General features: G+C 38.5%; 1 protein-coding gene and 1 non-coding gene across 5 annotated transcripts in view; both read left to right on the plus strand.

The window, feature by feature from the left end:
* The window catches only part of RXFP1 (relaxin family peptide receptor 1), a 117,755-nt gene that overhangs the window by 39,977 nt on the left and 62,257 nt on the right, over nt 1-15,521 (plus strand). For 2 of the 4 annotated variants that reach the window (XM_036240284.1, XM_036240285.1), the window contains exon 2: nt 7,769-7,906. In XM_036240284.1, coding sequence (XP_036096177.1) covers nt 7,769-7,906 — 138 coding nt within the window. Of the gene's footprint in view, nt 1-7,768; nt 7,931-15,521 lie in introns of all 4 variants that reach the window. The other 2 variants (XM_036240287.1, XM_036240286.1) reach the window with 1 other exon arrangement.
* Nucleotides 2,184-2,309, plus strand: LOC118616709. Its single transcript, XR_004956683.1, has one exon. It is a non-coding gene; the product is annotated as a U6atac minor spliceosomal RNA (small nuclear RNA).

The following is a 15,521-nucleotide window of genomic DNA, read 5'->3' on the forward strand; positions in this document are numbered from 1 at the left end:
AAGCTGAGCTTAGATTTTGTGATAATGTCTCTTTATGCAGATGCAACTAGTCTTCCCCTCTTCTTCTTGGCCATGACACTTAGGGTAGGTTCACTCTTGGTCTCTTTCCTGAGAGTAGATTCCTCCCTAAAAAGAGAGTTTTTGGCCACCTCATTTCCCAGAAGTTTGTGCTTTTTATAGGATAAGGAAAGATCCCAGAAGGCTTCTTTCTGTATCTATTGATTCTCAAATGTCTTCAGCTTAAAATAACCTTCAAACCAACTCTGGGGTTCCAAGTGGGTTCCCAAACCGGTTAAATGACATTTTAAAAAAGAAGTAAAAGAAGGAGGAAGAACAGTGGGAGGAGGGAATAAAATTATGACTCTCATACAGATATAAAAATTAAATGTCTCAAAAACTTTATTGAACTTATTTGCTACTGAGGAAACCAGTAAGATGTTACAACCAACTCATAGGAGAATTCGACACACACATACACATACACACACACGCCAATAGGAATGCTGAAATAAATTTTCTTAACACATGTAAAAATGATCATGATTCAATAGTCAGTGTATCTCACAATTTGTTTCTGTCCCACACAATCTACATTTCTATGGACAAAAATAAGTTGCATTACTCTACATTTTCTACAACTTACAGAGTTGTAAAATAATTTAAAGACAGTGTAAGGTGGAGATAACCTGGCCCGATGAGCCTTATCTTTTTCGCTAATTTCAGTGTCTTTCACCATTTTTCCTGTCATATCTTTACCTTTTACCTATAACTTTTTCATTTTCTGACCTAATTCGAGCAGGCAGAATCCTGTGACTAGATAAAATTGTAGCTAACTTCCTTCACTAATCTTTTTGCAGTCACATTAAATTTTTATTCTTTTCTTATCCCTTCCATCTGACAGGGCCACAATCCTAAAAAAGTATTGTAATGGATTTTGAGTATATCCCACCTTTTTTCTGGTTCTGCCCGCACTCACAACACTGGAGACATACCAAGGACACGTGCAAAGAACAACACAGAAACATCAAGGGCTTAGCTTCTTCCTCTTTCATCTTGTGACTCTTGGTTATATATTTTTAAAAAAATCGACTCCATATATAAATAGTATTTTGCACCAGAATAGTATTCTCCCAAGGGTTAAGTATTATATACTGGCTGGTCAGTAAACAATGACATAGTCTCACCACTGCACACTCTATGCAAACCTTACTTACCAAATGCAGTTACTCAGTGTTCGAGGTTCAATGCTCTGCATAAGTCTGGGTCTGTACTTACCAATTTTATTATTGGTCTATCCAATTTGCAGCCTTTACAAGCCCATAAGTATGTCAATTCAAATATAAAAGTATTTAAAAGCTGACCTTTCAACAACACTTAAAGGATCCTAACTAATACAACCAGTGATCTCTCACATTCAAATACCAATACCCTTTTGCAAAAGAAATTCTGCCTTACGTGAGAACAAGGATGAGACTTGACGACATTAAGCTAATCACAGAAGGAAATACTTCATGATTCTCTACTTATATGAGGTGTTTAAAATAGTCAAACTCATAAAAGCAGAGAGTAGAACGGCGGGTCCCCAGGGCTGGGAGCTGGAGGAAATGGGAAGTTGCCAACCAGCAGACACACAAGGTCAGTTCTGGGAGATGGGCGAGCTCTAGAGAGCTGCTGTGCAACCTGTGCCTGTAGCGAGCAGTGCTCTACTGGACACTTACAAATGTGTAAAGAGAGTAGATCTCATATTCAGTGTTCTTACCACAATAAAATATAATTTTTTTTTTTCCATCCTCACCCGAGGACATTTTTCCATTTTTTACTCAGAGCGGGAAGGAGAGAGAGGAAGAGAGAGAAACATCGATGTGAAAGGGACACATCAAGTGGCCGCCACCCACACGACCCAACCAGGGCCGGGGACAAGCTGCAGCCAAGGTACATGCCCTTAGCGGGAACCGAACCCGGGTCTCTGTGGACCACAGGCTGACGCTGTAACCGCTGAGCCAAACCGGCCAGGGCTAAAATATAATTTTTATAAAGTGGAAGGACTATAAAGACTCAACAAAATATAATTTGCACAGTAAGGTAGTCACCTGAGAACAGCTGTATAAACACATCTTCTAAGTAAAGTAGTAATAACCATGGCAGCTTTGAAGCCAAGGGATTATGTCACCCAAGAAGTTTTACTAGCATATGAAAGGGGAGCAGCTTAGCACCCCCCTTGGCGAGGGTGGAGAGGCCCTCGGGTTGACACAACATGTACATGGTTAAGGCATTGCCACACATTTCGTGTCATGCAGCCATTTTCTTTTTCAGTTTCAGATGATGGAAAGCTCTGTGAATGGACAGTCGTGATGGTTGCACAAAAATGTGAATGTACTTAATGCCACTAAAGTGTGCACTCAGAATGTGTTAAAATTTTGTTGTGTACATTTTGCCGCTATAAAATATTAATTTCTGTTACAGTATGTTTTTGTATTCCATCCCATATCCTAATAGTGCCGCACATAATCATCCTTTGGATAAGCTTATGGGGAGGTTTTTTTAGTTTTTTTTTTATCATTTCTGATACCTTATAAAGAGATTGTGAGCCCCCAGGTATGGCTATACGTATGTTTGGAAGAGAGCTAATTTACTCTGCATGAGAAAGATTTAAGATATGCAGAGGTAGCTGGAAGTCCAAACCCAGAGAAAGAGGCAGCCAAGGAGTCTGGAAGCTACTTGGAGGTAGAAAAAGATAAACTCTCATTAGCACCTAAGCCACAGAGATTTGATAAGTGTCAGTGTAAATAGGATAGTTAAGATAATCCACATTGAAATATAAACTCTCTTTTCTCTCCCTGCTTTAAAACCATCACCCACAGAAATATTTAGGGTTAGAACAGCATTTGGGTAGCAAGTTAGCTGGGTTACACGCCTATAGCATGTTTTCTTGCTCCACTATGAACTATATCTTGTGTAACTCTGTGGGCAACTCTGCCAGGGATACTCAATATCATTTTTCCTACTTATTAGTGCTATAATAATATGACACTGCTATTCTTAATTATAGAGCTTCATGACATATCACAGTGTAAAGGAAAACAAATTTTTTTCTACTTTTTTAGATTTTGCTTATGACTTTATAAGGGAAGAAACATTTTCCTCTATCTCCTTATATTCTGTAACTAGGGTCTGCAAACTGAACTAAGAAAGACAGATTAACAGGTGGAAAGTTTATAAATTTGATTGATGTTAATATTTAAATTTTTGCATCCGTAGAGGTTCCACAGAAAAGAAATGAATATTCAAGAGAAGGTTAGACTTCAGGGCTTATATACCATTTTAACAAAGGGTGACAAATTGTGAAGTGACTGGACAAAAGAAATGGGGGAGGGGAGTTGGGCTTCTTGTAGGAAGGTAAATATACAGGAAACCAATTGAATAAAAATGTTATTTAAGTAAGGTTTGCTTGCTCACACTTGTCAATGCCAGCTTTCCATCTCCAGTGCTAAGGGTTGATCTCCTGGTACAGGAAAGACGAGAATACCTTAAAGGGAAATGTACGCCCTACTTTTAGGCAGATAGAGGGAAGGCACAGAGCTCTTCCAATGTTTGCTTTCTCTCAGTTTCCTTAGGTTCAAAATAATGTTTATGCCAAAGTGGCAAATTTTGAGGTGGCATGTTCCGATCCCCTTCAACTTCTCCCAGTTTTTTCTATAAACATCACTTACTAGCCCTTTACTCCACCACTTCTCTTACCAAACAGTTGAGTCATAAAGCTATTTGGCAAGTCAGAAGAAGGTGTTCATCTAGCTGGGAGGATAAATGAGCTGTGGTAGCCCAGAGAGGAAGCTTGGAGTCCCACTGGGGCAAGGAGGGTGTCCACAGAGGGAGCCTGGCATTGTGTATCAGATCCGAAACAGGGCAAGGGGAGTGTTCACATAGGAAAGATGCCCATTATAGGGAGTCAGAGCTGAATGGGGTTGAGGAGGGCATCCATGCCAGAAAAGGTTAGTCAACATAGTAACTATAAGAATAATTAAGAGTTCGTTTCTCATTGTTAGGGAAAGGAGTTACCGACATATAAAGGGTGAAAACTAGACTGAACCTTATAGAGTTGGCTGGGAATTGGATTTGAAATCATAAATTTTCTGTCTAGAGATATATAGAGAGATAAAAATAGATGTAACTGTGTATAAGTATGAATAACTATGCATGTATTTTCTAGACTGTCCACTGAGATGACCTGCGAGCAGGGATACCCCAATATCAATGAACATACCTAGAGGCCACACCTTGGCTTCTAAGTATCATTCTACCATAAAAGGAACCAGAGCTCCTCAGAGAAATGGCTGACCCCAGGGCCATGGCAGAGGAAGTAAAGATGATCCCGAAACATCTTATTATGCCAGAAATCAAGGAAGTACTCAAAAAACAATGGAAAATGTCAAAAGGACACCAAAGTGAGATTGAATGAGCTCCCATTGGCCAAATCTTGGACAATTTGAATATCAAAATTAATCATGACTGTTAGTGAATTATAATCCATTGAATAAAGTAGAAAACTGTCAATCCACCTGATAGAAATAAATTGATGAATAAATTGAGATTTCAATGAATGGATTTTGATAGAGTTTTAAAATGCCCCTCTACAAAATGCTTACTAATTACAAAGGCCAACTTTATAGTGGAGAGTTTGAGGGACATCACCTGAATCAAGTGGCCAAAGTGATCATCATCAGTAATGGGACAAAACGAACCTGATAGGCTAAAATGAGCATCACTTCTGTGAATTTCCTGCCAGAGGTACATAACCTAAATCTGATTATGATGCAACATCAGACAACCAAAATTCAGAAATATTCTACCAAATAATGAACCTGCAATTTTCAAAAGTGTCAAGGTCATGAAAGGTATGGATAGACTGAGAAACTATTCCAGAGCAAAGGAAATTGAAGAAACATGACAACAAGTGCAAGGAATGATTGTGAACTAGATCTTTTTACTGAGAAGGGTATTTTGGAGGCAATGCATGAAACTTAAATGGTTCTGAGGCTTAAATGATAATAAGGTATCAGTGTTAATTCTCTGATATTGATGGTTATGTGGGAAAATGTTCTTACTTATAAGAAATACACACTAAAGATTTTAGTGGTGATGAGCATCTGGAACTTACTCTCAAATCATTTAGGGGGGAAAATTCTTTATACTGTATTTGCAATGTCTCTAAGTTTGAGATCATCAGAAAACAAAAAGATTATTTAAAAGATATCACTTACTATGTAAATTTTCAAATATGTCTATTGACTCATAACATTATGAAAATAGGACTAATTTCTCTTGGGTTCAATTCCCAGTCAAGGGCACCTACCTGGATTGCAAGTTTGATCTCCAGCCAAGGTCCGGGCGCGTGTTGGAGGCATCTCTCACGTTGATGTTTCTCTCTCTCCCTCCCTCCCTCTCTCCCTTCCATTCTCTCTACGAATCAATGAAAAAATATCCTCAGTCAAGGATTAATAACAACCACAAAATCTTTAAAAAGTAAATGTAGCTGGAGGTTGACAATTCATCAAATAATTTTTCTGATAGTTTATATGTTTATATCTTAATAATAATATAAAAAGTCTGTCTCAACACAGAACAACTTATTTATATGTTTGTGCACTTGAGGTCTCTGAAATATGTGATGTTCTACCAGTGACATCCTGTGGTATAGAAATCCTGTGTTTTGACTATGCTTTGGTCAATTTGTTGAAAAAATATTGATAAATAATTTTAAAATAATTTCACATGTGAGAAAACTTTTTACAACACAGCTCATTATTACATAGATTTCACTGTTTCCTTTATCACACTATGTACTCTAAAACTGCTGATTGGTAAAAACCTGACAAATTCTTCTCTATAAGAAGGCCATTTGCCCTACTATTAAAATGTCCCACTGTGCCTTACAAAGCAAAAGGCACTTTTATTTTTTTATGAGTTAATGATAGACCACAAATACGTTTTTACATAATAAGCTTTATTGACTGTTCAAACTATTCTGCTTTTATTTCTTCTTTTTTTTTTTAATCCTCACCTGAGGTTAGTTTTTTCTATTTATCTTCAGATAGAGTGGGAGGATGGGAGACAGAGGGAGGGAGGGAGAGAGGGAGGAAGAAGGAAGGAAGGAAGGAAGGAAGGAAGGAAGGAAGGAAGGAAGGAAGGAAGGAAGGAAGGAAGGAAGGGGAAAAGGAAGGAAGGGGAAAAGAAAGGAAGGAGAGAAGGAAGGAAGGAGAGAAGGAAGGAAACACAATGTGGGAGAGACACATTGACTGGTTGCCTCCTACATGACCCTGACCAGAGCCAGGGACCGAACCACAACCAAGGTATGTGCCCTTGATTGGAATTGAACCTGTGACTTTTGGCCTGCGAGTCAATGCTCTAACTGCTGAGCCAAACCAGCCAGGGCCTGCTTTTATTTCTTTATAATTGACAATCATTCTAGAAAATGGCAAAGATTTGCGAACTTGCTAATGGTAATAAGCAACAGAATTATATTGGCATCTACAATAACCTTTGAAATCATATAAATCTTTTAAAATGGCATCGTTAACTTACGTCCACATGAAAACCTGCACAGTGATGTTGACAACAGCTTTATTCATAAATACCAAAACCTGGAAGCAAGCAAGATGTCCTTCAGTAGGTAAATGTGTAAGTAAACCATGGTATATTCAGACAATAGAATATTATTCAGCACTAAAAACAAATGAGGTACAAAGCCATGAAAGAAATGTAGGAACTTTAAATGTATGTTGCTAAGTAAAAGAATCCAAGCTAAAAAGAACAGGAACTCTTTTTGTTTCAGTCAAGGCTGTGTGCACAGGACCATGTTGAATGAGCACGTGGCATGTGCATTCGGTGTATCCTCTGTCTTCCCCCTTCTCCAGTACTAGGCCAGCCTCTGAGCTAACAATAAGAAGGCAATACATTCCTGATTTCTTTTTTCTTTCTTTTTTTTTTTTATCCTCACCCGAGGACATTTTTCCATTTTTTGTACAGATAGAGTGGGAGGGAGAGAGAGGAAGAGATAGAGAGAGAGAAACATCGATGTGAAAGGGACACATCGAGTGGCTGCCACCCGCACGACCAACCAGGGCCGGGGACAAACTGCAACCAAGGTACATGCCCTTAGCGGGAACCGAACCCGGGTCTCTCCGGACCGCAGGCCGACGCTCTAACTGCTGAGCCAAACCGGCCAGGGCAAATTCCTGATTTCTAAAGTGGTTGGCTAAACAGTTTTGAAAGGGAAGAGGGGAACTGGGCAAAACTGTAAAATATCGGCAGGCATTTCATAGAAAAAAGAGGGCTAGGAAGGGCATTCCACGTGGAAAACAGTATGAAAAAGGCAAAGAGGAAAAATCTGGCATCCTCTGAGGACGTGAAAAAGAATATTCTATGGGAGTGGAGGTTCTTAGAAAATAGTTGCGCCCTGGCCGGTTTGGCTCAGCGGTTAGAGCATCAGCCTGGGGATCAGAGAGTCCTGGGTTCAGTTCCCACTAGGGGCATGTACCACGAAGGAAGGAATGAAGGAAGGAAGGGAGGGAGGGAGGGAGGGAGGGAGGGAGGGAGGGAGGGAGGGAGGGAGGGAGGGAGGGAGGGAGGGAGGAGTTGGGCCGGTGAGCAAGGTGAAGATGCAATGTGGAGGGTACACGCTAGGATGAGAAGACTGCATGGTTATAAAATATTTGGAGGACCACTTTTGTGCAGTGCCTTTATTAACCTTTCTCCCCTTTCTTCATCACAGTTTCTCATGGGAGTGGACAGGATGTCAATTGCTCCCTGGGCTATTTCCCCTGTGGGAATATCACCAAGTGCTTACCTCAGTCTCTTCATTGCAACGGAGTGGACGACTGTGGGAACCAGGCGGATGAGCAGAACTGTGGTGAGTGAAGCACCTATAGTCACAGCAAGAATCTGAGGCTCAAGGACCGACTGACAGTGAAGTCTCTGAGACCTCTTGAAACAAATATAGGCATGGGAACAGAGAAAACTACGTTGAAATACAAAAATGTATGTCACTTCAGGAAATCTTACACTTTCATTAGCTTAAAATATCCATTCTTTTCTGTGTATTGGTATCATAGCCAGTATTTCAGGAAAGTAGTCAATTTCTTAAGGCACAAACCTGCCCCAGTTAATGTCTTAGAGGCAGAATGGAAGGGACATTGAGAATCTGGGTGCTGGAGCCACACTGCCTGGTTAGAACCCAAATGCAACCATAATCAATTCTGTATACTTGAGAATGTCTCTTACCCTCTCTTTGCCTCAGTTTCCTCGTGTTGTAAAAGGGTTTGAACATTGTACCTACGCTAAAAGAATTGGAGAAGATGAAATGTAAAGGGTTGGAAGAGTGCAGGCATATCATGGGTGTTTCTGTTCTTCCTTATATTTTGCTTACTGCAGTTATGAAGGAAAAATGAGACCCCTAAAAATGAAAACTAAAAAAACCACTAAGTCCAGCTTACCTACTATTTAACGAACAACCATATTTATAGCCCAATAAAGCTCCCGGCCAATTAGTAGATCTGGGAAAACTAGGCTGTCAGGCAGGATTTTTTTCAAATGTCTGAAGCCTCAGAAAACACAGATTTGAAAAAGAACTCGAATTGGTTAGATCTGACATTGGGAAAATGAGCTTTGGTTAATAATGTAAAATAATGCGGTTTCTCACTCATGGGAGAATAAGGTGCTTTCTTTGGGAAGATGAAGACATGCAGCTCAGACAACTGCAAGTACTGCATAAAGAACTGTTACACTGACGAGGCCTTGCTGTTATCACTCCCTCAAGTATCACAGACTTTTAATGCACCACCGTGAAGAAGTTAAACTTCTCAGAACAGTGTCTCTAGGTGGCGGCGGTAAGGCAAGAGTATGCAACTAAACTGCTGAGCTAAGCTACAATTACCTTTGATTTAAATGCCTATGTATGTGTTCTCGTCTTGAAATATATATATATACAGAGGGAGATACATCTTGTTAAACGAACTGAATGCTACACAAAAACTTTTCTAAGATAACTGTGTTCTACTCGCTGCCAACCACTCCCCCGTCAGCTGCTGGCAGTTCTGATAGGGAGTGTGACCTGCCAGCTCCCCGCCATTGAAATGGTGGCAGGAAGCAGGAAAGGGAATCTGGTAGGGGCAGCAAATTCACCTCCAAAAGTAGTTTCTCCGTGAAAAAGATGTGACAACTTCTCCCTTAGTGCTAAGTTTGAAGAGACCAAGTAACAGTCTGTAAACTAATAATCCTTAAAATCATGTAAATTTCTCAGGATTCACCAACCAGCATATTCTGACGGAGGCAATATGGTATTGGAGAGGAATGATCAGGCTCAGGAGGCCTGGGCATAAATTCTGCCTATAAAGGGTAAAAATGACTGTTTTCTTTATGCAAAGTGGGAATCATAAGAGTATCTGTATTCATGGGTTGCTAAGAGGATTCAATAAGATAATCTATCCAAGATGCTTCGCAGAGTATCTAACATATAATTAGCACTCAATACATGTTAGCTGGTGTATGAGTCAACTATAACTGTATTACAAGCTCATTGACTTAAGAAGTAGTAACCACTTATTTAACTAGCAATTCTGTGGGTCAGCAACTCAGGCTGGGTTTGTCCAAGATCAGCCATGTAGTTTTCTGTGAATCACCTTTGTCATCATGCCTGTGATCTTGCCTGAGACAACCAAGTGATGCAGCCCTGGTCCTCCAGCAGGCTAAGTAAGCCAGGCTTGTTCTCATGGTAGACGCGTGGCACCCAGGAGTGAAGTGGGAGTCTGCAAGGCCTTCTGAAGCCTCAGCTCAGAAATGGCACGTGGCATTTTGAGCAAAATCCTTACTGAGGCAAGTCACCAGCTCAGACCTGTTTCAAGAAGAGAGATTGACCTCTCCTCCTGCTTGAGAGGAGCTGCAAAGTCACCTGCAAGGGGCTTGGGTTGAGGGAGGGCAACAATTGCAGCTACTTTTGCAAATTGGACCACAGTTGATACTAGAATTGCTTTTCCCTCAAACATTAATGCTAACTCACAGTGACTCAGTCTTCACCTGCAGGACTTTTTTCTGATCTGTTAAACAATTTAAGTACTTCTAGGAATAACTATTGTTTCTGTATTTACTATCTTATTGAAACAGTAGCTGATATCTGAAGGAATAATATTTTTCTACACTCTTGATTTTGTAGTTAAGTGTAAATGCGGGGTGTGTGTGTGTGTGTGTATCCTGTTGATTCTGGGATAGTCAGGAGATGGGTAAGCTTTCCCATATCTGAAAATGTAACTATAGTTTATTTTGAGGGAAGATAAATTATGTAGATTTGTAAATTTGATCTTTTATTATATTCATTACTCTGAATTCTGGTGAATATTATTTATTTATTTTAAATCCCTATTTATTGATTTTAGGGAGAGAGAGAGACAGAGAGACAGAGATATTGTTTTGCTGTTCCATTTCTTTATGCATTCATTGATTGAGTCCTGACCTTGTATCAAACCCACAAACTTGGCCTATCAGGATTATACTCAAACCAACTGAGCTACCTGACCAGGGCCTGGTGAATTTTAATAGAGAGAATATAACACTAGAAAGAAACATTAAGGCCTATTTCTTTATACTTAGAATTAAATTCTGATGACAAGCATGAGCTTAACTTTTGTAAAAATGAAACCTAATCAGAACAAAAATCAGATTAGAGATGTACCTATCCATGATAGCCCCCGCCCCCTTTGACTTTCTCTTTCCCTTTTTATGATCTCTATAGGTTTGTGGGCCATTCTCTCTCTTTCTGTCTCATTGTTTTCCATGTCTCTCCACTTCCATTTTGTCTCTCTGATTGTCCCTCATTCCTTTTTTTATACTCTCTCAACTTCCTTTATATTTTATACTTGTCTTTTTCTCTATTATTTTCTCCTTCGAACCAAGTCAACCACTCTTACAAAGACATGTCTATGTAACAAATACTATGTTAAACTGTTCCTGGTCTTCTTATGTCATAATCATATAGCTCTCTTGAAAAGCAATCAAACCAGCAGATCTCCAAATGTAGTTCTGGACCAAACCCATCAGCATCCTCCACAAATTTGTTACAAATGAAGATTCTCAGGCCCCATCCCAGACCTACTGAATAAGAAACTCTGCCAGTGGCTCAGCAATGTTTCACTAAGCTCTTCATGTCATGCTGGTGGACAAGAGATTCTGAGAAAAACTGACCTAAACCCAAGTGAGCAGAAAATCAGAAATGTATGCAAAATGCTACCAACAACAGAAATAAACTAGAATCGAGTTTTCAATATGGTATGTGAATATTTTAACTTGCAAACAAACTAAATTATTATCAATTACCTAAATTTTTTAGTCTCTATTGGAAAAACTGACTCTCTGCTAGTGTCAGTCACCTGAAAATACAAAAAAAAAAATTAAACTCTGTTCAATAACTCAAAGATGGCCAGTTGGCATGCTGCTGCTATCTATGCAAGAGTAGGCGGGACCTTGCCAGGAAGAATGGCAGAATGTCACACTGTCATTAGAATCCAAGTGATTAAAAATTATGAGATATAGTCATTTCTTCTTGCTTTAATTTTCTCCATTAGTTGTGAGGTTTTCTTCTTCATTTTATAGTATTTGTATAATTTATGCTCCCCAGGCTGTTAATTTTTAAGACATCCGTATTTAAATTCTGCTTAATGCTAATTAAATAGTCAAAAGTTGGTTCTTTTTAGAATATTAAAACCTTGGACTTATTTAAATAAGCAGCATATAAAGTGCAATATCTTAACATATAAATTAAAAACACACAGCTAAGAATCACTTTGAGAGTGATCATTTATAACTTAATAGTATGTTGTCAAATAAAAAATCTTTTTCTAATGGACAGTAGGGCTTTTTTCTTAATTAGAGCTTTTAAAATAGCTTCAAAGCCCTGGCCGGTTTGGCTCAGCGGTTGGAGTGTCCGCCTGCGGTCCGGAGAGACCCGGGTTCGGTTCCCGCTAAGGGCATGTACCTCGGTTGCAGTTTGTCCCCGGCCCTGGTTGGTCGTGCGGGTGGCAGCCACTCGATGTGTCCCTTTCACATCGATGTTTCCCTCTCTCTCTCTTCTTCTCTCTCCCTCCCACTCTATCTGTACAAAAAAAGGAAAAATGGCCCTGGCCTATTTGGTTCAGCGGTTAGAGCGTCGGCCTGCGGTCTGGAGAGACCCGGGTTCGGTTCCCGCTAAGGGCGCGTACTTCGGTTGCAGTTTGTCCCCGGCCCTGGTTGGTCGTGCGGGTGGCAGCCACTCGATGTGTCCCTTTCACGTCGATGTTTCTCTCTCTCTGTTCCCCTCTCTCCCTCCCACTCTTCCTGAACAAAAATGGAAAAATGTCCTCGGGTGAGGATAAAAAAAAAAAAAAAAAAAAAGGAAAAATGTCCTCACGTGAGGATAAAAAATAAAAAAATAAATAAATAAAATAAAATAGCTTCAAAAACTTTTCCCTTATTCCCCCAAACTATTTAAACATTGACAACAATAATAATTATTAAAATGGAAATAATGGTAGTAAAATTTAAGGAAGTCACTAAAAAAGTGAGACACCATCAAAAAATTAATTGCCTCCCCATATGTTGAACTATGATATGAACTAATTATATTTAGAAAGAACTGTTAATTTTGTATTGTCACAGACACCTAAACAAGTACTCTTAATATTAAGTTTCAAGTTTGCTTAGAAAACCTATAATTTCTCTATAATGAAACACTACTGAATATAAAAAAATTCTCAGTTTAAAAAGCATAAGACACCAAATCACTGAACATTTTTTGATGCACACAATGTAAGCAAAATTAATAGATTTAAAGTTTTCAGTTGAAATCACAGGAATCCCTTTCTTTCTAAAATAAGTGGGAAATTCTCAGATCACAGTGGCATGAAACTAGAAATTAGTTACAATAAAAATGCTCAGAAACATTCAAACACATGGAGGCCAAATAGCATGTTATTAAACAATTAATGGGTTGCCAAGGAGATCAAGGAAAAAATAATATCTTCCTGAAAATTAATGAAAATGAACACACAACAACACAAAATCTATGGGATGCAGTGAAAGCAGTCCTGAGAGGGAAGTTCATGGCACTACAGGCCTAGCTCAAGAAACAAGAAAAAATTTTAATAGACTATTTAACCCTACAACTTACAGATTTATAAAGTAAACAACAACAATAGCAAAAAACCCAGAGCAAGAAGGAATGAAATAGTAAAAGTCAGAGTAGAAATAAATGACATAGAAACTAAAAAAACAATTCAAAAGATCAATGAAACAAAGAGCTGCTTCTTTGAAAAGGTAAGCAAGATTGATGAACCTTTAGCCAGACTCACCAAGAAACAGAGAGGACCCAAATAAACAAAGTCAGAAACAAAAGAGAATAAGTAGCAACTGACACCACAGAAATACAAAGGATCATTAACAAATACTATGAAAATATATGCCAAAAAATTGGACAATCTAGGTGAAATGATCAAATTTCTAGAATCACACAGTCTCCCAAAACTGAAATGGGAACAGTCAGAAAACCTGAACAGACCAATAACAACTAAGAAAATTGATGATATAATCAAGAAACTCCCAGCAAATAAAAGCCCAGGCCTGGACAGCTTCACCGGGGAGTTTTATCAGACATTCAAAGAATTTTCCTCAAATTATTACAAAAAATTCAAGAAGGAAGACTTCCAAACTCATTTTACTAGGCCAGCATAATTTTAATTCCAAAACCAGAAAAAGACACTACAAAGAAATAAAACTACAGGCCAATATTCCTGATGAACATAGATACCAAAATCCTCAACAAAATATTAGCAAATTGGATCTAGTAATATCTTTAAAAAACTATTCACCAGCCTGACTGATGTGGCTCAGTGGTTGAGCATCAACCCATGCACCAAGAGGTCACCAGTATGATTCCCAGTCAGGGCACATGCCCAGGTTGTGGGCCAAATCCCCAGTTGGGGGAATGCAGGAGGTGGCCAATCAGTGTTCTCTCTCATCAATGTTTCTATCTCTCTCTCCCTTCCTCTCTCTCTAAAATCAATAAAGAAAAAAAATTTTTTTTTTAAGTATTCACCATAACCAAGTGGGATTCATCCCAGGAATGCAAGGCTGGCATAATATTTGTGATCAATAAATGTGATATACCACATAAACAAAATGAAAGATAAAAATCATATGATCATATCAATAGATGCTGATAAAGCATTTGACAAAATCCAGCACCCATTTCTGATATATGGCCATATATGAAAAACCTACAGCCAACATCATACTCAATGGGCAAAAACTAAAAGCATTTCTCTTAAAAACAGGAACAAGACTGGGATGCCCACTTTCACCACTCTTATTTAACCTAGTACTGGAAGTTTTAGTCATAGCAATTAGGCAAAAGAAAAAATGAAAGGGATCCAAATTGGAAAGGAGGAAGTGAAACTGTCATTATTCACAGATAACATGATATTATACATCGAAAACCTTAAAGATTCCATCAAAAATCTACTAGATTTAATAAATGAATTTGGCAAAGTTGCAGGATATAAAATTAATATCCAGAAATCAATGGCATTCTTATACACCAATAATGAACACTCAGAAAGGGAAACTAAAAAACAATCCCATTTACCATTGCAACAAAAATGAATAAAATCCTAGGAATAAACTTAACCAAGAAGGTAAAAGAAATAGAGGAAAGTTTTCTATTCTCAGAAAACTTCATGACATTGAAAAAAGAAATAGAGGAAGATATAAAAAGATGGAAACATATACCATGTTCATGGATTGGAAAAATCGACATCATTAAGATGTCCATGCTACCCAAAACAATCTACAGATTCAGTGCAATCCCAATTAAGTGCCAATAGCATATTTCACAGATCTAGAACAAATACTCCAAAAGTTTATATGGAACCGAAAAAGACCCCAAATAGCCACAGCAATTAAAAAAAAAAAAAAAGAACCAAGTGAGAGAGATCACAATACCAGATATCAAGTTATACTACAAAGCTATTGTAATCAAAACAGGCTGGTACTGGCATAAGAACAGGCATATAGATCAATGGAACAGAACAGAGAACCCAGAAATCAACCCAAGATATTATGCTTAATTAATATTCGACAAAGGAGGTAAGAGCATACAATGGAGAAAAGACAGTCTCTTTAATAAGTGCAAAAAACTGAAACTGGACCACCAACTTACACCATAGACAAGAATAAACTCAAAATGGATAAAAGACTTAAATGTAACTCGTGAAACCGTAAAAATCCTAGAAGAAAATGCAGGCAGAAAAATCTCAGACATCATATGTAGCAGCATTTTTACTGACACATTGCCTAGGGCAAAAGAAACAAAGGGAAAAATTAGTAAATGGGACTACATCAAACTAAAAAGCTTCTGCACAGCAAAAGAAACCAGCATCAAAATGAAAAGGGAACCCACTCTCTGGGAGCACATATTTGCCAATGATACATTGAATAAGGAGTTA

The sequence above is a fragment of the Molossus molossus genome, unplaced genomic scaffold (assembly GCF_014108415.1).
Source record: "Molossus molossus isolate mMolMol1 unplaced genomic scaffold, mMolMol1.p scaffold_m16_p_4, whole genome shotgun sequence".
Classification (NCBI taxonomy): Eukaryota; Metazoa; Chordata; class Mammalia; order Chiroptera; family Molossidae; genus Molossus; species Molossus molossus.